Raw genomic sequence first — 25,454 nt, 5'->3', positions numbered from 1 at the left:
CCTTATTTCTATCATTGCTACGGTTGGGATTACTATTGGTAGCGTGGCGTGCCGAAGTTAACCGTGACGTTTAAAAGGTAGCGTTTGTTTGAGCTTCCGAGCCGCTCTATGTTACGTTTGCCGAGTTCCGTGCCGTTCAGTTCAGTTCGCCGTTCATTCTCTCCCCCACCATTTGTCCCACAACAGACTGTGCAAGTTTTCAAGGTAATTATTTACATATGCCCACATTGTTATTACATTGATCATGGCTATATACACTGCCAAATAAGGGCCGCCCCCTTCTACTTACATGATATTGGGTAGGAGGTATGGATGCACAACGTCGCGCACGGGCAGTCCAAGACTCCAGTGGAGAGCGAAGAGAGAGAGGGATCACTGCGGGACTCAGCTTATATACCGCGCCTCCGGCGGTTGGCAGTTGCCTCGGGCGCGGCACGCACGGCTAGTCCCGCAGGACAGAGCGCACAGAACATGGCAGGGCAGAACAGGACAGAGCAGAACAGAACAGAGCAAAACAGAACAGCCACAGAACTCAGGACACCGTAGTAGAAGAGGTCACCGACTCGCCGTGGCAATGACCTCGCCGGCCGCCGGCCTGCCCCAATCGTGGTGGGGTTGTTTGTTGCCCTCCGGCGGCAGGCGGCGCCGAACAGTGGGAGTCGGTCGGCCAGGTAGATGGCGGAGATGGATGTCGCAGGGGCGGCGTCAGGAGGTCCGGTGTGGTCCGCTGCGCCGTCGGAGGAGCTCGGGTCTGTCGACCTGCTGCTGGTCACGCTCCTGCGCCGGCTCTCGGTTCCCACCACGCCGCATCCTCCCCCGCGGTTGTTTGTGCGCGGCCGCCGCCGCATTCCGCCCCCGGCCGTCGGCAGATTAGAGGGCGCGCCGGGCCCATCAGCCGGTGGGGTGCGGTGCGGTCGCCGCGCGGTCCGCCGGGTCCGGCGGTGCAGCCACGGTCTGGCCGTGTCGGAGGAACAAAGTTTCTCACATCCCTCCGATGATTATAGATGAGAGAATGATTCCGAACTCCGGGTAGACATCTGTGGGTCATAAAACACAGGTCAACTCCTGGACATGTTGATATTTCAACTGAATTGGGAGATCCAAAACACAGTTTAGCTCTGCCCCGGGTACTGCTTCCACTAGTCATTTAATTATGGTTTAATATTTCTTACTGCGTTACTGCGTTGCTGTCGCTTTGGTACTGCATGACATGCGTTACGTCCTCGTCATTTACAAAATAAATGGCCATTTGGAACCAATTGGACTAGGATTTAACTTGGTCGTGAGAGGAGCGGAATGGCGTCAAACAGTCGAGCCTCAGTAATAACTGGTTATGACTTTGCTTAATTTTAGGTACTGGCTTCTTGTGCCTTTGAATGTGCGAGTAGCGCTCTCAGCTCTGCCGTATATTCGCATCCTTATCCCAAACTCGGACAACTGAACACAAAGTATCGGTTTCTTGCCTTGTCACGTTAACAACGTTTCACTGGATTCTAGTCCTTAAGCATTGTACAACTTATATAATTTTTGGGTGACTCCGTGACGTCCCATCACTGATGCCATTTTATTGACAGCCGAGCATCTCTGTCCCGAGCGTAATTGACTGTCCCATTTGTTGGACTACACAAGACTGCCGGTGTGCAGGTGCCAGTACCATGTGCTTGGACAGTTGCCATGACTTTGTGACCCTTTTAGCCCGCTCATGGTGACCTTCTAGACAGTGATAGCTCACTCTGACGTGAGCTCCTCCTATCTGCAATGGAGTCGACCCATGTTGAAGACGGAGACCACCGCTGTGAACGCCGATGGGTTTCACTGCTGTAGGGTCCCAAGAAGCGAGCAGCAGGTGTGCACTTTGTGCTACCTGGGCTGTCTTTGCAACCATTTGGCGCTTGGCTATCTGCCACTGCAAGTAGTCTGCAACTTGAGCCGACGCTCCATACACCGCGGACAGCTGTGAGTCATGATATCGGGAGGCTGAGTTCGCTCAGAACATCGTTGCCCAATTCTCGTCATTTGTAACGGCCAGGGATGGACATTGCCGCAGAATTGGTCTAGTTTTTCAAATTAGCTTGTTTCGATAGAGCTGTACTTTCATGACCGTTACCTGGCGTTCTAGTTAGTCTCGGCAGCTCAGCGTTCGGATGCAGTTATTGGGCTTCTGGCAGCGCTCACTCTTATTCATGGCACTCCATTTAGACTGACTAAAAAAAAGACATTGACTTCGCCGGAAGGCATAGGTATACAGACGGTATTTGGTAAAATAAATGTGCTGTACCTTGGACAAGGTCAGGAGCAAGTAGGCCACCACTTTCCTTAGGTTCATTAGCAACATCATTAATGGCAAAATGATTCAACACATTTAATCATATTTCTGTTACGGTAACTTAAGCAGCTAATGCACTGAACCCTTGCAACTGACCACTTGATTGGCCGATGTTGCAACGCTTGCATGTTTGGCAGTAAGCAATATTAAACCATCAAGAACGTTTTAGACACTTGCGACTTGCGAACCCTATAGTCTGTTACCTACCTACGTACTTGTTTCTCCGCTAACGATAGCCGTGCTAAAGGCACTGAAATCAACATCCACTGGAATGTCTGTTCGCCTTATAAACACATTTATACACTTGAAGCCATGTACCATCATACTGGGGCGCAAACTGATTGCAAAGCTATCCTTACTTTACTCCCAACTCAGTTTCCTCAGGGCAAGGCCATATAGGTCCTCAGGGACTTTAACGGCCAGGGGTCTCCTATCCGTTGAGACCTCGTGGGCCCTGGGTCGGCCGTGCCGCCGCCTCCTCTGTTGGGGGACCTGTGGAGTCAGTTCGGTCACTACCACCTGTGACTCTGCGTCCGAGGAGGACGAATAGTCCTCCCGGAGCTGCGGCTCCTCCACCGCTCCAGCCCGTTCTCATTCCGCTGCTGGCGTCTCCAGCAGCGGTCTCGCATCCTGACCAACGCGTGGTCCGGTAATGCTCTGGAAGAAACTGTCAATCTATGTTTTCCCATGGTCAGCGTTTCCCGTTCGCAGTTTCCGGGTTTCCGGTTCGGTCATTGTGCTGAAAGCCCTAAATAAGAAACGAGTAGCGTTATGGACACACGGCCTCTACCCCCGAACTAACCCATCTCTAGTCGGGTATTGACTCACACAGGACGATTGTTTATGCCCACTTCGCTCTGATGGGCTGCAGTCCCAATCAGGCGTGGAGCAGCGCTTCACCCCACACAACGTTTGGCCCGAAGCCGCGCTTGGCCTACCGCTCAGTTGATGGGCTTTTGGGGCGTGTACACTTTGCAATATGAGACGGCAGCCGGTCCCTCATAAACAATCGTCCCGGGTCACTGGTAGGGCAATCGCGACTTCGATAAGTGCGAATTCAATCGCTCACCTCAAAACTCGTTGCTTTCAGCACAATGCACGAATGGACCCGAGAACCCTCAGCAATGACGCGGAAGAACACCTGGACATACACTGTCCTCAGAGGCACCCCTCAGCCCCACACTCAATTTGGCCACGCCCATCCTCCGTCCCTACACCAATCAGACAGAGCGGAGGGCAGGGCCTAATTGCCGCGGGACCGCCGCGAGCCGGCGCTGGCACCCCGCGGTGACTGACCGCGAGGGCCGAGCCGCCCGCCTGGCCCACTGGCCGGGACAGGTCGGGGGAGATGAACCACTGCGAACATGAACGGCCCGATACCTACATACATGACTTACATTTAATATTAAAGGCAAAACAATATCACAATTTAAGAAATATATTGCAATAAAAAAAAACATTGGGTTCGCCGCCCTGTTTGGAGCGGAACCGACAACAGATTAATTTAGCTCGCCTTTGGCGTGCTTAAAATAAAAGTCAGTTTTTGTAATCCCACCGCTGTCACCACTGTGAAACTATTTTTTCTCTCTATAAGTTGTTACGTTCCTTATTTCTATCATTGCTACGGTTGGGATTACTATTGGTAGCGTGGCGTGCCGAAGTTAACCGTGACGTTTAAAAGGTAGCGTTTGTTTGAGCTTCCGAGCCGCTCTATGTTACGTTTGCCGAGTTCCGTGCCGTTCAGTTCAGTTCGCCGTTCATTCTCTCCCCCACCATTTGTCCCACAACAGACTGTGCAAGTTTTCAAGGTAATTATTTACATATGCCCACATTGTTATTACATTGATCATGGCTATATACACTGCCAAATAAGGGCCGCCCCCTTCTACTTACATGATATTGGGTAGGAGGTATGGATGCACAACGTCGCGCACGGGCAGTCCAAGACTCCAGTGGAGAGCGAAGAGAGAGAGGGATCACTTTGTTTTGTTTTGTTGGGTTAGGCCCTTTCGGTCGACAAGACCATTGCAGAGCCGGAAGGATGATAGGAATTAGGGGGAGACATTGGTCTGGGCAGGCACCCTAGTGAGTCGCCGGGGCTGAGCCCGTCCAGAGGACAGGCCACTCAGCCCCAAGGCACTCACTGCACCCGGCTACGGGGTGCGCTCCCTCAGGAGCAGCGGTGCCGCTCCAAGGGAGCAGCCCGCATGAGATAAAGTTGCCTGTCCAGCCCGGAGGGGGGTTGCGGCGTGGAGGAGAAGGATTTCAGTATCCTGAGGATAGAAGCACGGATGGATGAGAGGGATCACTGCGGGACTCAGCTTATATACCGCGCCTCCGGCGGTTGGCAGTTGCCTCGGGCGCGGCACGCACGGCTAGTCCCGCAGGACAGAGCGCACAGAACATGGCAGGGCAGAACAGGACAGAGCAGAACAGAACAGAGCAAAACAGAACAGCCACAGAACTCAGGACACCGTAGTAGAAGAGGTCACCGACTCGCCGTGGCAATGACCTCGCCGGCCGCCGGCCTGCCCCAATCGTGGTGGGGTTGTTTGTTGCCCTCCGGCGGCAGGCGGCGCCGAACAGTGGGAGTCGGTCGGCCAGGTAGATGGCGGAGATGGATGTCGCAGGGGCGGCGTCAGGAGGTCCGGTGTGGTCCGCTGCGCCGTCGGAGGAGCTCGGGTCTGTCGATCTGCTGCTGGTCACGCTCCTGCGCCGGCTCTCGGTTCCCACCACGCCGCATCCTCCCCCGCGGTTGTTTGTGCGCGGGGCCGCCGCCGCATTCCGCCCCCGGCCGTCGGCAGATTAGAGGGCGCGCCGGGCCCATCAGCCGGTGGGGTGCGGTGCGGTCGCCGCGCGGTCCGCCGGGTCCGGCGGTGCAGCCACGGTCTGGCCGTGTCGGAGGAACAAAGTTTCTCACATCCCTCCGATGATTATAGATGAGAGAATGATTCCGAACTCCGGGTAGACATCTGTGGGTCATAAAACACAGGTCAACTCCTGGACATGTTGATATTTCAACTGAATTGGGAGATCCAAAACACAGTTTAGCTCTGCCCCGGGTACTGCTTCCACTAGTCATTTAATTATGGTTTAATATTTCTTACTGCGTTACTGCGTTGCTGTCGCTTTGGTACTGCATGACATGCGTTACGTCCTCGTCATTTACAAAATAAATGGCCATTTGGAACCAATTGGACTAGGATTTAACTTGGTCGTGAGAGGAGCGGAATGGCGTCAAACAGTCGAGCCTCAGTAATAACTGGTTATGACTTTGCTTAATTTTAGGTACTGGCTTCTTGTGCCTTTGAATGTGCGAGTAGCGCTCTCAGCTCTGCCGTATATTCGCATCCTTATCCCAAACTCGGACAACTGAACACAAAGTATCGGTTTCTTGCCTTGTCACGTTAACAACGTTTCACTGGATTCTAGTCCTTAAGCATTGTACAACTTATATAATTTTTGGGTGACTCCGTGACGTCCCATCACTGATGCCATTTTATTGACAGCCGAGCATCTCTGTCCCGAGCGTAATTGACTGTCCCATTTGTTGGACTACACAAGACTGCCGGTGTGCAGGTGCCAGTACCATGTGCTTGGACAGTTGCCATGACTTTGTGACCCTTTTAGCCCGCTCATGGTGACCTTCTAGACAGTGATAGCTCACTCTGACGTGAGCTCCTCCTATCTGCAATGGAGTCGACCCATGTTGAAGACGGAGACCACCGCTGTGAACGCCGATGGGTTTCACTGCTGTAGGGTCCCAAGAAGCGAGCAGCAGGTGTGCACTTTGTGCTACCTGGGCTGTCTTTGCAACCATTTGGCGCTTGGCTATCTGCCACTGCAAGTAGTCTGCAACTTGAGCCGACGCTCCATACACCGCGGACAGCTGTGAGTCATGATATCGGGAGGCTGAGTTCGCTCAGAACATCGTTGCCCAATTCTCGTCATTTGTAACGGCCAGGGATGGACATTGCCGCAGAATTGGTCTAGTTTTTCAAATTAGCTTGTTTCGATAGAGCTGTACTTTCATGACCGTTACCTGGCGTTCTAGTTAGTCTCGGCAGCTCAGCGTTCGGATGCAGTTATTGGGCTTCTGGCAGCGCTCACTCTTATTCATGGCACTCCATTTAGACTGACTAAAAAAAAGACATTGACTTCGCCGGAAGGCATAGGTATACAGACGGTATTTGGTAAAATAAATGTGCTGTACCTTGGACAAGGTCAGGAGCAAGTAGGCCACCACTTTCCTTAGGTTCATTAGCAACATCATTAATGGCAAAATGATTCAACACATTTAATCATATTTCTGTTACGGTAACTTAAGCAGCTAATGCACTGAACCCTTGCAACTGACCACTTGATTGGCCGATGTTGCAACGCTTGCATGTTTGGCAGTAAGCAATATTAAACCATCAAGAACGTTTTAGACACTTGCGACTTGCGAACCCTATAGTCTGTTACCTACCTACGTACTTGTTTCTCCGCTAACGATAGCCGTGCTAAAGGCACTGAAATCAACATCCACTGGAATGTCTGTTCGCCTTATAAACACATTTATACACTTGAAGCCATGTACCATCATACTGGGGCGCAAACTGATTGCAAAGCTATCCTTACTTTACTCCCAACTCAGTTTCCTCAGGGCAAGGCCATATAGGTCCTCAGGGACTTTAACGGCCAGGGGTCTCCTATCCGTTGAGACCTCGTGGGCCCTGGGTCGGCCGTGCCGCCGCCTCCTCTGTTGGGGGACCTGTGGAGTCAGTTCGGTCACTACCACCTGTGACTCTGCGTCCGAGGAGGACGAATAGTCCTCCCGGAGCTGCGGCTCCTCCACCGCTCCAGCCCGTTCTCATTCCGCTGCTGGCGTCTCCAGCAGCGGTCTCGCATCCTGACCAACGCGTGGTCCGGTAATGCTCTGGAAGAAACTGTCAATCTATGTTTTCCCATGGTCAGCGTTTCCCGTTCGCAGTTTCCGGGTTTCCGGTTCGGTCATTGTGCTGAAAGCCCTAAATAAGAAACGAGTAGCGTTATGGACACACGGCCTCTACCCCCGAACTAACCCATCTCTAGTCGGGTATTGACTCACACAGGACGATTGTTTATGCCCACTTCGCTCTGATGGGCTGCAGTCCCAATCAGGCGTGGAGCAGCGCTTCACCCCACACAACGTTTGGCCCGAAGCCGCGCTTGGCCTACCGCTCAGTTGATGGGCTTTTGGGGCGTGTACACTTTGCAATATGAGACGGCAGCCGGTCCCTCATAAACAATCGTCCCGGGTCACTGGTAGGGCAATCGCGACTTCGATAAGTGCGAATTCAATCGCTCACCTCAAAACTCGTTGCTTTCAGCACAATGCACGAATGGACCCGAGAACCCTCAGCAATGACGCGGAAGAACACCTGGACATACACTGTCCTCAGAGGCACCCCTCAGCCCCACACTCAATTTGGCCACGCCCATCCTCCGTCCCTACACCAATCAGACAGAGCGGAAGGCAGGGCCTAATTGCCGCGGGACCGCCGCGAGCCGGCGCTGGCACCCCGCGGTGACTGACCGCGAGGGCCGAGCCGCCCGCCTGGCCCACTGGCCGGGACAGGTCGGGGGAGATGAACCACTGCGAACATGAACGGCCCGATACCTACATACATGACTTACATTTAATATTAAAGGCAAAACAATATCACAATTTAAGAAATATATTGCAATAAAAAAAAAAACATTGGGTTCGCCGCCCTGTTTGGAGCGGAACCGACAACAGATTAATTTAGCTCGCCTTTGGCGTGCTTAAAATAAAAGTCAGTTTTTGTAATCCCACCGCTGTCACCACTGTGAAACTATTTTTTCTCTCTATAAGTTGTTACGTTCCTTATTTCTATCATTGCTACGGTTGGGATTACTATTGGTAGCGTGGCGTGCCGAAGTTAACCGTGACGTTTAAAAGGTAGCGTTTGTTTGAGCTTCCGAGCCGCTCTATGTTACGTTTGCCGAGTTCCGTGCCGTTCAGTTCAGTTCGCCGTTCATTCTCTCCCCCACCATTTGTCCCACAACAGACTGTGCAAGTTTTCAAGGTAATTATTTACATATGCCCACATTGTTATTACATTGATCATGGCTATATACACTGCCAAATAAGGGCCGCCCCCTTCTACTTACATGATATTGGGTAGGAGGTATGGATGCACAACGTCGCGCACGGGCAGTCCAAGACTCCAGTGGAGAGCGAAGAGAGAGAGGGATCACTTTGTTTTGTTTTGTTGGGTTAGGCCCTTTCGGTCGACAAGACCATTGCAGAGCCGGAAGGATGATAGGAATTAGGGGGAGACATTGGTCTGGGCAGGCACCCTAGTGAGTCGCCGGGGCTGAGCCCGTCCAGAGGACAGGCCACTCAGCCCCAAGGCACTCACTGCACCCGGCTACGGGGTGCGCTCCCTCAGGAGCAGCGGTGCCGCTCCAAGGGAGCAGCCCGCATGAGATAAAGTTGCCTGTCCAGCCCGGAGGGGGGTTGCGGCGTGGAGGAGAAGGATTTCAGTATCCTGAGGATAGAAGCACGGATGGATGAGAGGGATCACTGCGGGACTCAGCTTATATACCGCGCCTCCGGCGGTTGGCAGTTGCCTCGGGCGCGGCACGCACGGCTAGTCCCGCAGGACAGAGCGCACAGAACATGGCAGGGCAGAACAGGACAGAGCAGAACAGAACAGAGCAAAACAGAACAGCCACAGAACTCAGGACACCGTAGTAGAAGAGGTCACCGACTCGCCGTGGCAATGACCTCGCCGGCCGCCGGCCTGCCCCTATCGTGGTGGGGTTGTTTGTTGCCCTCCGGCGGCAGGCGGCGCCGAACAGTGGGAGTCGGTCGGCCAGGTAGATGGCGGAGATGGATGTCGCAGGGGCGGCGTCAGGAGGTCCGGTGTGGTCCGCTGCGCCGTCGGAGGAGCTCGGGTCTGTCGACCTGCTGCTGGTCACGCTCCTGCGCCGGCTCTCGGTTCCCACCACGCCGCATCCTCCCCCGCGGTTGTTTGTGCGCGGCCGCCGCCGCATTCCGCCCCCGGCCGTCGGCAGATTAGAGGGCGCGCCGGGCCCATCAGCCGGTGGGGTGCGGTGCGGTCGCCGCGCGGTCCGCCGCGCCGGGTCCGGCGGTGCAGCCACGGTCTGGCCGTGTCGGAGGAACAAAGTTTCTCACATCCCTCCGATGATTATAGATGAGAGAATGATTCCGAACTCCGGGTAGACATCTGTGGGTCATAAAACACAGGTCAACTCCTGGACATGTTGATATTTCAACTGAATTGGGAGATCCAAAACACAGTTTAGCTCTGCCCCGGGTACTGCTTCCACTAGTCATTTAATTATGGTTTAATATTTCTTACTGCGTTACTGCGTTGCTGTCGCTTTGGTACTGCATGACATGCGTTACGTCCTCGTCATTTACAAAATAAATGGCCATTTGGAACCAATTGGACTAGGATTTAACTTGGTCGTGAGAGGAGCGGAATGGCGTCAAACAGTCGAGCCTCAGTAATAACTGGTTATGACTTTGCTTAATTTTAGGTACTGGCTTCTTGTGCCTTTGAATGTGCGAGTAGCGCTCTCAGCTCTGCCGTATATTCGCATCCTTATCCCAAACTCGGACAACTGAACACAAAGTATCGGTTTCTTGCCTTGTCACGTTAACAACGTTTCACTGGATTCTAGTCCTTAAGCATTGTACAACTTATATAATTTTTGGGTGACTCCGTGACGTCCCATCACTGATGCCATTTTATTGACAGCCGAGCATCTCTGTCCCGAGCGTAATTGACTGTCCCATTTGTTGGACTACACAAGACTGCCGGTGTGCAGGTGCCAGTACCATGTGCTTGGACAGTTGCCATGACTTTGTGACCCTTTTAGCCCGCTCATGGTGACCTTCTAGACAGTGATAGCTCACTCTGACGTGAGCTCCTCCTATCTGCAATGGAGTCGACCCATGTTGAAGACGGAGACCACCGCTGTGAACGCCGATGGGTTTCACTGCTGTAGGGTCCCAAGAAGCGAGCAGCAGGTGTGCACTTTGTGCTACCTGGGCTGTCTTTGCAACCATTTGGCGCTTGGCTATCTGCCACTGCAAGTAGTCTGCAACTTGAGCCGACGCTCCATACACCGCGGACAGCTGTGAGTCATGATATCGGGAGGCTGAGTTCGCTCAGAACATCGTTGCCCAATTCTCGTCATTTGTAACGGCCAGGGATGGACATTGCCGCAGAATTGGTCTAGTTTTTCAAATTAGCTTGTTTCGATAGAGCTGTACTTTCATGACCGTTACCTGGCGTTCTAGTTAGTCTCGGCAGCTCAGCGTTCGGATGCAGTTATTGGGCTTCTGGCAGCGCTCACTCTTATTCATGGCACTCCATTTAGACTGACTAAAAAAAAAGACATTGACTTCGCCGGAAGGCATAGGTATACAGACGGTATTTGGTAAAATAAATGTGCTGTACCTTGGACAAGGTCAGGAGCAAGTAGGCCACCACTTTCCTTAGGTTCATTAGCAACATCATTAATGGCAAAATGATTCAACACATTTAATCATATTTCTGTTACGGTAACTTAAGCAGCTAATGCACTGAACCCTTGCAACTGACCACTTGATTGGCCGATGTTGCAACGCTTGCATGTTTGGCAGTAAGCAATATTAAACCATCAAGAACGTTTTAGACACTTGCGACTTGCGAACCCTATAGTCTGTTACCTACCTACGTACTTGTTTCTCCGCTAACGATAGCCGTGCTAAAGGCACTGAAATCAACATCCACTGGAATGTCTGTTCGCCTTATAAACACATTTATACACTTGAAGCCATGTACCATCATACTGGGGCGCAAACTGATTGCAAAGCTATCCTTACTTTACTCCCAACTCAGTTTCCTCAGGGCAAGGCCATATAGGTCCTCAGGGACTTTAACGGCCAGGGGTCTCCTATCCGTTGAGACCTCGTGGGCCCTGGGTCGGCCGTGCCGCCGCCTCCTCTGTTGGGGGACCTGTGGAGTCAGTTCGGTCACTACCACCTGTGACTCTGCGTCCGAGGAGGACGAATAGTCCTCCCGGAGCTGCGGCTCCTCCACCGCTCCAGCCCGTTCTCATTCCGCTGCTGGCGTCTCCAGCAGCGGTCTCGCATCCTGACCAACGCGTGGTCCGGTAATGCTCTGGAAGAAACTGTCAATCTATGTTTTCCCATGGTCAGCGTTTCCCGTTCGCAGTTTCCGGGTTTCCGGTTCGGTCATTGTGCTGAAAGCCCTAAATAAGAAACGAGTAGCGTTATGGACACACGGCCTCTACCCCCGAACTAACCCATCTCTAGTCGGGTATTGACTCACACAGGACGATTGTTTATGCCCACTTCGCTCTGATGGGCTGCAGTCCCAATCAGGCGTGGAGCAGCGCTTCACCCCACACAACGTTTGGCCCGAAGCCGCGCTTGGCCTACCGCTCAGTTGATGGGCTTTTGGGGCGTGTACACTTTGCAATATGAGACGGCAGCCGGTCCCTCATAAACAATCGTCCCGGGTCACTGGTAGGGCAATCGCGACTTCGATAAGTGCGAATTCAATCGCTCACCTCAAAACTCGTTGCTTTCAGCACAATGCACGAATGGACCCGAGAACCCTCAGCAATGACGCGGAAGAACACCTGGACATACACTGTCCTCAGAGGCACCCCTCAGCCCCACACTCAATTTGGCCACGCCCATCCTCCGTCCCTACACCAATCAGACAGAGCGGAGGGCAGGGCCTAATTGCCGCGGGACCGCCGCGAGCCGGCGCTGGCACCCCGCGGTGACTGACCGCGAGGGCCGAGCCGCCCGCCTGGCCCACTGGCCGGGACAGGTCGGGGGAGATGAACCACTGCGAACATGAACGGCCCGATACCTACATACATGACTTACATTTAATATTAAAGGCAAAACAATATCACAATTTAAGAAATATATTGCAATAAAAAAAAAAACATTGGGTTCGCCGCCCTGTTTGGAGCGGAACCGACAACAGATTAATTTAGCTCGCCTTTGGCGTGCTTAAAATAAAAGTCAGTTTTTGTAATCCCACCGCTGTCACCACTGTGAAACTATTTTTTCTCTCTATAAGTTGTTACGTTCCTTATTTCTATCATTGCTACGGTTGGGATTACTATTGGTAGCGTGGCGTGCCGAAGTTAACCGTGACGTTTAAAAGGTAGCGTTTGTTTGAGCTTCCGAGCCGCTCTATGTTACGTTTGCCGAGTTCCGTGCCGTTCAGTTCAGTTCGCCGTTCATTCTCTCCCCCACCATTTGTCCCACAACAGACTGTGCAAGTTTTCAAGGTAATTATTTACATATGCCCACATTGTTATTACATTGATCATGGCTATATACACTGCCAAATAAGGGCCGCCCCCTTCTACTTACATGATATTGGGTAGGAGGTATGGATGCACAACGTCGCGCACGGGCAGTCCAAGACTCCAGTGGAGAGCGAAGAGAGAGAGGGATCACTTTGTTTTGTTTTGTTGGGTTAGGCCCTTTCGGTCGACAAGACCATTGCAGAGCCGGAAGGATGATAGGAATTAGGGGGAGACATTGGTCTGGGCAGGCACCCTAGTGAGTCGCCGGGGCTGAGCCCGTCCAGAGGACAGGCCACTCAGCCCCAAGGCACTCACTGCACCCGGCTACGGGGTGCGCTCCCTCAGGAGCAGCGGTGCCGCTCCAAGGGAGCAGCCCGCATGAGATAAAGTTGCCTGTCCAGCCCGGAGGGGGGTTGCGGCGTGGAGGAGAAGGATTTCAGTATCCTGAGGATAGAAGCACGGATGGATGAGAGGGATCACTGCGGGACTCAGCTTATATACCGCGCCTCCGGCGGTTGGCAGTTGCCTCGGGCGCGGCACGCACGGCTAGTCCCGCAGGACAGAGCGCACAGAACATGGCAGGGCAGAACAGGACAGAGCAGAACAGAACAGAGCAAAACAGAACAGCCACAGAACTCAGGACACCGTAGTAGAAGAGGTCACCGACTCGCCGTGGCAATGACCTCGCCGGCCGCCGGCCTGCCCCTATCGTGGTGGGGTTGTTTGTTGCCCTCCGGCGGCAGGCGGCGCCGAACAGTGGGAGTCGGTCGGCCAGGTAGATGGCGGAGATGGATGTCGCAGGGGCGGCGTCAGGAGGTCCGGTGTGGTCCGCTGCGCCGTCGGAGGAGCTCGGGTCTGTCGACCTGCTGCTGGTCACGCTCCTGCGCCGGCTCTCGGTTCCCACCACGCCGCATCCTCCCCCGCGGTTGTTTGTGCGCGGCCGCCGCCGCATTCCGCCCCCGGCCGTCGGCAGATTAGAGGGCGCGCCGGGCCCATCAGCCGGTGGGGTGCGGTGCGGTCGCCGCGCGGTCCGCCGGGTCCGGCGGTGCAGCCACGGTCTGGCCGTGTCGGAGGAACAAAGTTTCTCACAGTGCGATGTGAATAATATATTTTGTCTTGAGTATATTTTGTATTCTAAAACTTTTTTTCTCAGTGACTCGCAAATAACGTTTGGCTCTGCTTTATCTATAACTGGTTAGTCGTTACAGCAAATTCAGTAAGATGAAACTGGACTACGATGACAATGCTGTCAAATTAAACTCAACCCGTTGTTTTTATTTTATGTCTAATAAAACCACCCACGAGATCTCGCGTACCAATACGGCGGCGGCCCGGTCATTTATTACAAACCGGTAATGAATATCTTAGCATGTGTAATGGCTGTGCTGTCCCACTTTGGCCTCCCGTAACGCTTGAGTGGTTACGTTCTAACTGTAGCCAGCAGTACCCGGAGCGCAGGCTAAATCCGACTAGTGACTCCGGAGTAAGACATGTATGCTGCCTTGGGTCCAGGACTATCTGTAGGTACGGGGATTTGGGATTGAGTCCACGGAGCTCATGGCCTTTCAAATATGTAACTCTGCATTCTGTATCGTTTCGGGCGTTTCGTACGGCTTTTTTCCGAATTGATCAGTTATTATGGAGCAGTCAAAGGAACTGACCTTTTGCGTTTAGGTCAGTGTTTGTGACTATTATATGTTTTCTACTTTTTTTCACGCGATGACGTCCTGCTCTATAACTCTCCAGGTAGATGAGTGCTTTGGCGACTGACTTCCTTTTGTTGCGATCATAATGGTTGGATAAAAGAGGCATGTGATTATTACTTCATTTCACGTGTATTTATACGAAGTGCGCAGGTTCTAACATCACTGGATAAACATGACTCGTTTTGGGTCTAACAAGCTGACGCTTGAGCAACCTGCTACGAAACACACATTCAACACCCTTCGATTGTTACATGGTAATGCCGTTTTTAGTGCCCACGACAAATCATGTAAATATTGTAACTAGAAGATCATACAAACGATATAACAAATCACTAATATCAACAGAGATAAACGTTTCAGGACGGACAGCACATGGGACATGGGCACAGAAGGACGCATGCCGCTCACATCTCGCTCAGAATAAATGCCACAGAACCACGCATAACACAACAACTTTTACAATGCGCCGTGAACGAGATGTCACACCGATATCCAAGAATGTAATGTGCCGCACTGCGCTTACATTCATGTCATACGTCCCCGCCCCGATCACTCATACTCTCACATCACCACACCACCTCGCGTAACATGACAGCAAATGCACGGCCGTAACAACATAACGACATCGTAACGAACGTTGACGACATATTGCATCGGACGGCCGTGGGTCGCCGGACCCAAATATACATAAAACAAAACATCGTACAACAAATAACAAAAATGGCATAGCTACATTTTCCCGTCATGCCGAACTCATTTCACGTTTGATGGCAGACATCAGCTAGAAAATGGATCATCCATCCATACCCTTCGCTCTAGGTGACCGTAAACTTTTTCATGCCACTTCATTGGCTCCGTCGATTCGACACTGCCGGCTTCCCTGTTTAAGAAACCTATACTTTTTCCATATTTGTTCATAGCTTCGTATGCCCCATTTGGTTTTGAGCTCTGATAATGCCTCAGACTGTCATTTGACTTGTAACAGTGCCCTAGTTCTTGGTCCCAGCCTCAGTCATCTGCTTCTAGTAATGCCTCAGATTTTTTTTTTATAGCCTGCGACCAATCGACACTGGTAATTCAGGATCACTCGGCCCTGCCGATCAGTTTTCTTCACATTTTCTCTTGAAATGAGCCTCTGTTTCGGTTGACCCTTTCCTGTGAGCGAATCACTCGTCTCAGATAAGCCGCTCATCGCTAGAGGACCAGTTGACGGCGCTGTTGGAGCCCTCCGAGACGGCTTCAGCGAGTGAGCGAACGTGCCGCAGCGAGGCGCGGTGCTCAGAGACCTCCCGTGGCCGAGAGGAGTCCCTGGGCCGGCGGCGCTGCTGGCGGGGCTCGCTCGGACTCCGCCTGACCGCCCCCACGGACGCAGCAGCCGCGGCCGCCGCCAGCACCGCCGGACTGGTGGCCCGTGACAGACTGCGCCGGCTGCGCCGCTCGGGACTGCGCGCGCGCGACTGACTGCGGTGGCGCACCTGACGCTCAGGAGATTGCGCTCGTGAGTGGCTCCTGTGCCGTCTGTGCTGCTCCGGACTCCGAGCTCGCGAGTGACTGCGCCTCCGACCGCGGTGTTCGGGGCTGCGAGCTCTGGACTGACTGCGGCGTCTGGCGCCGATCTCTGGACTGGCAGCTCGCGAACGGCTGCGATGGCGGTGTGAGGCGCGGCTGCTAGTCTCAGCTGGTGACTCTTGGTGACGGATGGAGGATAGCTCAGGTCCGCGCCGGCTACCCTGACGGCTGCCATGACGGCTGCTGCCTCCGCGTCGTGACGGGGATGCCGTCGCCTGCTGGGATCCCGAAGGTGCTCGCCGCCGGGACCTCTTAGACTCTCCAGCAGAGGCCGAGGCAGCTGATGTTATGGCATCTGAAGCAGCGGCGGCAGCTGCCGCAGGCGTGGGAGGCAGTTCGTCTGAGCTGCGCCGATAGAGGACTCCCTGCACGGGTCCGTCGCTCGGGCCGGGTCGCGGCCGCGCCTGTCCGCTGCCGAACACGTACGAACCGTGCAGCCACGAGGTGCCGCGACTGGCAGCACGTCCTGCTTCCGAGCCGCTGCCTTCGCGCTTGTGATCCAGCGTCGCCTGGTCGTCTGAGGTGTCCGCCACAGACCCAGCACTGCTCGAGGTCGAGCTCACCAGCTGGCCGGCGGAAACGTCCAGTCGACGCACGCTGTAGCCGTGTGGCTTGGGCTGCTTCACACCCAGTGATGAGATGTTGCTGCTATAGCCTACCGGCAGCGCCATGTTGCTGCGGAACTTTTCTGCTCCGCCTAGCGACTCGGACCTTCCGTTGAACCACGAGCCGAGCTTGTGCGTAGGCGCATCCCCGCCTCCACCAGCCGCGGAGCGGTGAGACCGCGCGGAGGACATCCGACTTCCGAGATCCTGGATATACTCCGAGTGCATCAGTCTCGACAGCAGGGCGTATACGCTACAGTTTCTCCTGCACTTCATCGTGACGGCGACGATCACCAGACAGAAGACGCTGAGGCCGGCAGTGGTGCCGATCAGGATGTAGGCGATCTCCTCGGAGGGCAGTGAAGCTGACTTCACTGGCTCTGTGGGAGCGTCGTCAGTGGAGTTGGCGGGTAGCTCGTACCCCGGCACGGCGTTGGAACGGTCCAGCGCCGGGCCCTGAGACGGCAGCTCTGCGAGGAGGGCGATCTCGGTCGTGCTGGTTGATGTCGATGCTGTGGTGGTTGACGGCGTTGTTGAAGTTGTGGAAGGACGAGGGGGTGGTTGGTACGCAGGTCTCACTGGCCTCTCGTACTGACGTGGAGGCTGGGTTATTCTAGTTCGCTGGGTCGGTCGTGACGGTCTGTTTGGTTGCGGAAGTCGGGTTGGTCTGGCGGGCTCGGGCAGCTGAGTTGTTCTCGAAGGCTCGGGTAGGTTCGTTGGTGTGACAGGCTGAGGTCTCGGAGGTCGGGCAGGCATGCTGGTTACCCTGTTCTCTGGACGTTCAGAGCTGATCGGAGTCTCGCTGGTCGTCTGCGGCTGCCACTGCTGGAAGTCGATTGGCTTTTTATCCTCCACCCTCTGTTCGTAGACATCGTACCTCTGATACCCTCCTTCTTCGTCATGGTACCCTCCCTCACCAACAGCCGCCAGCCCGTACCTCTTTCTTAGTATGTTCCTGTCGATCGCAGCCTGTTCGGTCTGGTTCGGCTGGTGACTCAGCACACTGGAAACGATCGCGCCCAGGGTCTCCAGATCCTTCTCCGTAGTAGTCTGGGCTGGAGAGCCGATCTCATTCAGGTCTGGTAGAGGCGCGGAAGCGGTGATGATGTCCTCGTAGTCACCGTAGTCTGCAGCCTGAGTAGGTGATGCTGCTGGGTAGTAGTTCTCTGCTGGCGGTGGAGGCCGTGTCAGACGCATCACTGGATGCTCGGTGGTGGCAGCTGGCGCGGGAGGAGCTGTAGGTTGCAGCTGAGGAGGTGGGTGGTGGAAGGTGTCTGGCTGGTCATGTTGTGGTCCTGCGACTTCGTGACGTTCATGAGTATTGTGAGGTGGTCCTTCGTGAGGTCCGTGAGCGTCGTGGGACGTCTGATGATCAAACATATGCGGTGGAGGGCCTGGCAGTTGCGGCCCGAGGGGCAGACGAGGCGGTGGTGGCGCCAGGTGAGGCGGAATCGGCCTACCGCCCTGCAGTCCTGCCAGGAACTGAGGCAGCCTCAACTCTACCAGCGGAACCCCGTTCACGGTGCTGTCCATCGGCCGTCGTCCCGGCCGACCTTCCGTGTTGTTCTCTGGCCGCTCACTAGAGGGAGGCCCATCTCTGTTCTGTAGCAGGTGTGGGAAGTGACCTCGGATCGGCAATTCGGGTCGATCAGCTGATGGTGGAGGTCGAGTCGCCAGCATCATCGGTTTCTCGGGCGCGTCTGGTCGCCAGTGAGAGGCGAGGTCCAGCGGTGGGTGCATTCCGGCAAGAACTTCCGGTGGCGGTCTTGGGCGGCCCCCTGGACGAGGTCTTGGACGAAACTCTGGACGCATTTCGGGACGACGGTCAGCTGGGCGGCCAGGCCGAGGACCTTCTTGGTCTTGGTTTGGCCCGAACTCAGGACGAGGTCCCTCCTGAACCCTGTCAATGGCGAAGTCGGGCGGTGGCCTTTCTCGATCATCCTGAACTACAGGACCTGACCATGGTCTTCCCTGGTCTCCGAACCAGGGCGGCTGGGGGCGTTTCTGAGGTCTGTCTGGATTGAAGGCGGGCCGTGGTCTAGGTCTTCTCCGGTTGGCGTTGGACCCTGTTCCTGGTCTGGGCGGGCCGAATGGCCTCTCTGGCCTTGTCATTGGTGGTCTCTCCGACTCGGCAACTGCTCCCACTCTGTTCTGAGGTCCATGCGACATCATCGGTGGTCGTCGCCGGTCAGAGTCTTCCTCTGCGCCATGCCATGGTCTCCCCAAATCCGGTCTATTAAGGTCGATGGGCCTCATCCAAGGCCTTCCTCCCTCCATTCCGTCTTTCTCAGGCGGCCTTGGGCGAGTCTCACTGTCATCCTGGCCGTCTGAAACCTGCATTCCGTTGATGATCCCGAACGGCAGAGGCAGCTTGGGCAGCCTCAGCTGCGGATCAGACAACGGGATCGTTTGAACTAGCGGAACGTCGTCTCCTCCGTCATGCTGTGGCCTTCCTCCTCCATGCTGAGGCCTTCCACCACCTCCTTGCGGTCTTCCACCACCTTGCGGCCGCCCCACTCGGTGAGCCAGCAAACCATGGGGCGGCGATGGAGGCGGCGTCGGTGCGTAATGAACCGTCGGCTGAGGCGGCACTAGCAGCGGAATCTGGCCGAGGGGTCCGGCAGGAGTCGGACGCGGAGTCGGACGCTGCTCTCCAAGGCTCACCTGTTGGAACCGGTGGTACGTCGTCAGCAGAGGGATCAGCAGGTCAGACAAGGACGGTATTGGACGTCGGGAGGGCTGACGTGTTGGTGGAGGAGTCGTGGTCGTCGGTACCGGCGGCCGCTCAGTGCGCTCATCGTCTTCGAATAAGGCGTTGAAGAGCTCCCATGGGTCCTTGGGGTATTTCTTTTGGGGCTGGCCATCGCTCGATTCAGGCATGTCGGGAGCGGGGGCGACTGCTGGAGGTGGGGCTGTGGGAATCGGCTGCGGAGCGGGTCGCCGGTATTCTATCTCCTCAGATGCTGGCATACCCGTACCGTCCTCCTGTGGAGGCCGATCTTGAACCTGTTGATGTCCTCGCTCCTTCTGGGTCTTTTCATAGCGTGCCAGGAACGCCTGGAGACCTGGACTGATCTCTGGCTGATCTGACTGCGATCCTCCGGGTGCTTGCGGTAGATCTCCAGTTACGTCTTTGGAAGGGTCCACGCTCTGATCTCCAGGCGAGCCATTAGGAGGCTGCTTAGCCGACATCCCTGCCTCTGAGGGCTTCTGGTCATCTTCGGCGGGTCTGGCGGACACAGACATCGGCGGGGGAGTGGCTGTGTATCTCACTACCTGCTTAGTGTCGTCCTTGGGTGGCTCTGGTGGGGGCGGGATGATCACTAGTGATGACTTGATCACGGCTGGACGTCCCGTGGACGGTCGCTCCGGTTTGAACTCGATGTTGGCTGGAGGAGCCTCGCTCCCACCTTCTTCACTAGGTCTATAGGCCTGTGAGGGTCGGTAGACTTCCTGTACAGGCTGGTAGTCTCCCGGGCCTGTCTGATAGTCCCCGCCGTCATCCTGGTAGTCGTAGTAGTACTGAAATAGCTCGTCATCCTGCGGATAGTCTCCGTACTGCAATGACTGACCAGTCTGCTCGGTGGAAAGGTCTCCCGGTGCTACCAGCTGCCTTGTCGTCGATCGTGACTCCACCTCGGACTGAGGCTGAACGGTGACAGCCTCAGGCACTTCCGAGCTAACCTGGTCACTCGGTGTGCTTGGCTCTGTGGTGGTCCGAGTCGGTCTTGGCGATGTTGCTGTACGGGGTGGTTCAGTTGATGCAGAAGTTGGCGGCCTTCGTGTCCGATGGGTCGGCCTCCTCCGCTGAGGTCGAGGACGGCGAGAGGCCAATCCAGGCCGCTCCGTGGGAGGTGATGGCACTACGGTCGTGAGACGCTCTCCCTCCGGTGAGACACCCTGACTTGTGACCAGCGACTGCCTGTTCATGTCGAAGGTCTCCACCTGAGCGTTGATGGTCTGGAACCCGGCGTCGTCCAGTCTCTGCTGCGGACGTCGATGTTTGGGCCGGTTCGCTGCCGGTTTCCTGTCGGGGTAAATGATGTACGAGGTCTGTGAGTCCTTCTTTGACACGCTGACGATGCCCTTTTTAGTTCTGTTTACTGTACCTGGATCTTGCGAGTCTCCTGAGAACTCCGCAGCGGTGGGAGCGGTCGGGCCGGACTCGCCTATCGCCTCGTGTCTCTGAGCAGCCGCCTGGAGCAGCTCCAACAGCAGGCCGTCCAGCTCCCCCTCTCCCAGCGGCGCGTCAGAGGCCGTCAGCTTATCCCTCACCGCCGCCGGCACGTCCTTGTTGTAGGCACTGAAGACGACCACTCTGGAAGGAAGATCACCGTCCTGATGCTGCTGTGGCCGAGGCTGTCTCAGGGTCTGTCGCTGAGGCTGCGCTTCTGGCTCCTCCTGGCCCAGCAGGGGAACCTCCGCGTCCAGCAGATTGTACATGCTGAGTCGGCGTGCTCCGTCTGCCATCAGCAGTGGTCGGAGCGCCTCCGGCTGGGTGATGACGGCCGGAAGGAGGGCGGTATGCTGGGCCACCAGTGCGCGCACCTGCGCTGGCTCACGCACACCGTGCCTCGCTAGAAGTCGGATGTAGTCCCTGAGGTAGCGCCGAAGTCGGTGTGTGTCGTCTGAGCTTGCCGATCGGGACCACAGCTGATCGCCGAACTCTCCAGCTTGGACACGCAGCTGGCGGAGCACATCGGCGGTCAATTCTGCTGGCGTATCATGGGGAGACTCCGCTGCCAACACGGGCATCAGCAGCAGCAACGGCGCTACCGCCGCCATCACACACCACCTCATACCGCTCACTGTCCTCCCTACGGAGTCTGTCGCTCTATCTACTCTGCGTGTCTCTCCCAGTCCAATCAGCCGGTCATGTCTGACCGTCCCGCGGAGCGCGCCGGCACACGACCACCGCGCCTCACCACTGAGTTCCAACTGACCGGAGCTCTCAGCAGATGACCGTCGGTCCCAGCCGAGAGGCCAGCAGCGCAGCGCGCATGCGCGGAGACGCTCTTGGGCTGGCGGCGCCGCCGTCTGACAGGCCGAAACTGTATATCGGTTTCACGGCTGGGTGCTCCGCCGGCCGCCGCTTGCCGTGCACATGTTGCGGGCCTGTGCGGTCGGCCGGCACGGCGGCGCGGAGATGCGTGCGTCTTGCGGTGGCTGGACTGCGGTTGGTGGCAGATGGTGACCGACGCGCGTGGCGCAGGCATCCGTGCAGAGGAATGTCCTCTCTCTTGACTGCATGCCTGCCTGCCTGCTGACATCCAGCGACTGGTCACTGGGTCACTGTGCCTCGGGGACAGTGGTGGGTCACCACGGCACCGGGACGGCTCCGGAGGCAGTCTGTCGAGCCAGCCAGTGTGGACCTCATTTCCATAAGACTTTGTTTGGGATTCATGCCCAGTTTGCATCGTTCAAATAAACGACAGAATTAATGCCAACTGTCATCATCATCATCATCATTTATTCTTATGTCCATCCATGGTAAATGGCTTTTCGGGACAAGTGTCAAAGTACATACAAAGATAAAATACACATACGAAAGCTAATAGTAACACTAAAATGCACAACACCCATACGGAAGCACAAAGTATATGTTTGAAGACATATTAGTGACACATTCATATCAGTCGCGTTCCCTCAGCCAGTCTCTCGCTCTTTTGCGACACAGCGCTGCTGAGCGAGCCCCTGTCACACCGGCAGGGGCGCGATTCCATTGGGCGGGCGCGCGGGAAAAGAAAAACTTCCGCGCATGTTCACTGTTTACCCTGGGAATCTGCAGGGCACCAGCCACAGCGGCTCTGGTGTCCCTGGTGGAGACATCGGATCGGTGCACAATGCCCTGGGTTACATTGGACGGCGCTTGGGGGTGATAAAGCAAATAATGCACCTGTGCAACATCACGCTCAGTGATCATTGAGTCAATGGATGGCCAGTTCAGGTCTACCATCAGTGGTGATACATGGGCAGACCGTCTGGTGCCCTTCACCACCTGCGCACAGTGGTTGATAACCTTTTGTAAACGGTGGCGCTGGATCTTGGTACACCCGGCCCACACCGTGGAACAATACGAAATGTGTGGAAAGATCAGCGTTTCTACTATCATTTTTCACCATCTCGGGCAATTTGCCGGTCATTTTTGAGAGACCACCGAGTGTAGCATAGCAGCGCCGCACCACGCTTGAGACGTGAGCTTCGAATGTGAGTCCTCCGTCTACTGTCATCCCCAACACTTTGACTGTTGGAGAAGGTTTGATAGTTGCATTGCCAAAACGAACAGATAATTGAGACGGAGATCGTCTTCTGGTAGATTTGATAAGAGTTAGATCAGTTTTGTTGGGATTGATTTTCAAACAATTTTCATCAAACCAACTATGCGCAGTGGCCACGGTGCTCTCAACAGTCGCTTGGAGTTCCGTCAAACTATTGGACAATCCCTGGTGCAAGAACTGCACATCATCGGCGTACATCACAATTTTTGAGCCATCCATATAAGACACCAAGTCATTTGTAAATACTAAAAATAAAATTTGTCCTAACAATGACCCCTGAACCACCCCATGAGTAATGGGTAGCGTACCTCCACTTCCACCTCTCACAGACTGCCTGCGACCGCCCAGCCAATTTTCAAACCAATGAGTGTCAATCCCGTACCAGCCGAGCTTCTCCAGGAGCCGGCGATGCTGGACGCTGTCGAAGGCCTTGGATGTATCAGCTGTGGTAAGGCAACCAATGAACCCACGGTCCATGCCATCCATTAGATAGCCAACAGCATCCAGCATCGCCGACTCCGTGGATCTCGCCGACTGTCGCCAATTACTTAGCTTATGACCAGCATTTCTCATTTATCTTATGCTTCCTTTCTAATGAGTGCAATACCTAAATCATCACACATTTTCTAGTGACCAATATTCACTGTTCAATGTTCAAAGATCTGTGTATTGCTTCCGCCTATTTATCTTCTGGGATAACTCGATTTCTACTCACCCACCATTTTGAATAGCAAGCAAACATAAGTTATCCTTATTCTTTGATCCAGTCTGCCCCTTAAAAACATAAGTATTATGCAGACCGCAAAAATGTTATCGGCCGTATAGTTCTGTCTGTTCAATGAAACCTCCCAAAATTACTGATACTGTTTTTGTCATAAAGCTCACACAGGATGTCACATAAATGGGCCACCGTCTGGCTCCGTTACGCCAATAGTTGCGCAATATTTCACATATGGCGGCGTTCACAGTTGGATGACTGGCGACCGTTCGGTGACTCGCTGGTTAATTACCCTGAAGAGTGGTTACTTAATCACTTGCACCTGTCGCATCAGGAAGTTCTGCGACAGAAACTCACGTGCACTGGGCGCGACTGGTCATAACGGGTATATTTGGCTTCTCGGGCTGCTAACAAGTGCAGGTGCGAACCCATGATGAGGCGGTATCGCATGTCGGAAGCTCATGCACCCCTGAGTGATGAAACCGCAAACTGGGACGTTACTCCGAGATCTTAAGTTGTTTTCTCCATTTTAACAGTTTTTATTTCATCCGCGCCAATAAAAGATGAAAGTGTGCGATATGTTCTGTACTAATTCATTTTTCTATTGTTACGAGTATACAGCATGCCAGTATCACAAGCAAGCAAACAAGCTAATATTTCGCCTCAAGGTGTTATTTTGCCAGCTCCGGTGTTTGACTTTTTTTTAGTTTCTCCGTCTCTTTTTGTCGATTGGAAACATTTCCCGTGAGGCGCAGGGTCGGGGGTGGGGTCTTCTGAAGATTGTTATGGTGGGACAGCCATTTGAAATTGCAAGATCTGCTACAGTAGATAAATCCTATGCTGATGTGTTGTTTTTATCATAAGACAGGTAGCAATTTAATCATTAATGCATCGTTAATGCATTATTATAGCCAGTACTTCCTGAGCATTATGACGTCTCAAATAGGCATGAGGAGCATCCATAACTCAGCGTAACTGCTGCGTTTTTATCTCTCCCTCCAGCCCCCGATCTCTGATTACGACCGTTGTTTGTACCGATCTCTTGCCGTTCGCCAGTCTACGCAGACGACTCGGTAGTTATCTTCTTACCGTTGTTTTCTGGTTCGTTTGCGGCCGTTCGCCCCGGCTGGCCGACGGGAGGTGCCCTGATTACATACAGCTCGTTTGGCAGACAGACAGACAGACAGACCGACGGACGTCACGGCAGCAACAGATGGTCAAGTAATCTGCATCCGTCATCCCGTTCCGTTACCGACCGGCCCCGACACGGACGGACACGGACAGACGCCGACGGGATTGGGACGCACGCAGCCGCAGGATTGGGGCAGATTGGATACAAGAGTAGGCAGTATAGGCAGTAGGCACTGACTCGATCGGAATATTGGATAAGGCTCGGCGTGTGCCAGACCAAGTTCAAGAAGATTTTATCGGTGCGACGTAAAGGATGAATCTAACTAATTGAGTCACATTGTATGGTGCTGATATCGACCTTTGTCAAACTCCAGGGATACCGTGAGTTTTAGACATTTTTCTTCACAATAATTACTTTGACCACAGACATTAAATGCAAAGCCAATCCAAACTGCGCAAAATTGAATTATTATCACCATTTCACTATAATCTAGCAGACTTGAACAACTCAATTTATCCCCATGGCTATTAAATCTGGGTCTTCCTATACCGAGCTCTGCGTTATTTTCACCGAAACATTCTACAGACTCCGTTAATGGTCACTGCCGTAACTGTAACGAACGAACACACCGTTCACCAACTGCGGCATGACTCACTAATGATGTCATTGACACAGTGACGTCATCAGCAATCAGTGACGTCTAATGACGTTGTTAGGTAGCTCTTCCTAAAATTGTACTTGGGAGTGAAATCGTTATCTGC

The 25,454-nt window shown here is 54.3% G+C and overlaps 1 protein-coding gene and 2 long non-coding RNA genes across 3 annotated transcripts; all 3 read right to left on the bottom strand.

Moving 5' to 3' along the window:
- Positions 1-27: 27 nt before the first annotated feature.
- LOC122385471 lies at positions 28-4,197 on the bottom strand. Its single transcript, XR_006257205.1, has 2 exons — positions 3,396-4,197; positions 28-1,037 (listed from the first exon to the last, which is right to left on the bottom strand). It is a non-coding gene; the product is annotated as an uncharacterized LOC122385471 (long non-coding RNA).
- Positions 4,198-9,221: 5,024 nt separating this feature from the next.
- LOC122385472 lies at positions 9,222-12,727 on the bottom strand. Its single transcript, XR_006257206.1, has 2 exons — positions 11,924-12,727; positions 9,222-9,564 (listed from the first exon to the last, which is right to left on the bottom strand). It is a non-coding gene; the product is annotated as an uncharacterized LOC122385472 (long non-coding RNA).
- Positions 12,728-14,501: 1,774 nt separating this feature from the next.
- LOC122385469 (nascent polypeptide-associated complex subunit alpha, muscle-specific form-like) lies at positions 14,502-21,478 on the bottom strand. The gene has a single exon (XM_043373780.1). It carries the CDS (start codon positions 21,363-21,365, stop codon positions 15,567-15,569), a length of 5,799 nt encoding a protein of 1,932 aa, XP_043229715.1. The 5' UTR covers positions 21,366-21,478; the 3' UTR covers positions 14,502-15,566.
- Between the last annotated feature and the right edge of the window lie 3,976 nt (positions 21,479-25,454).

The sequence above is a fragment of the Amphibalanus amphitrite genome, unplaced genomic scaffold (genome assembly GCF_019059575.1).
Source record: "Amphibalanus amphitrite isolate SeventyFive unplaced genomic scaffold, NRLGWU_Aamphi_draft 000220F_arrow, whole genome shotgun sequence".
In the NCBI taxonomy this organism is placed as follows: domain Eukaryota; kingdom Metazoa; phylum Arthropoda; class Thecostraca; order Balanomorpha; family Balanidae; genus Amphibalanus; species Amphibalanus amphitrite.
Note: the sequence above shows the minus strand (reverse complement) of the source record. Positions and strands in the feature narration are given on the sequence as shown.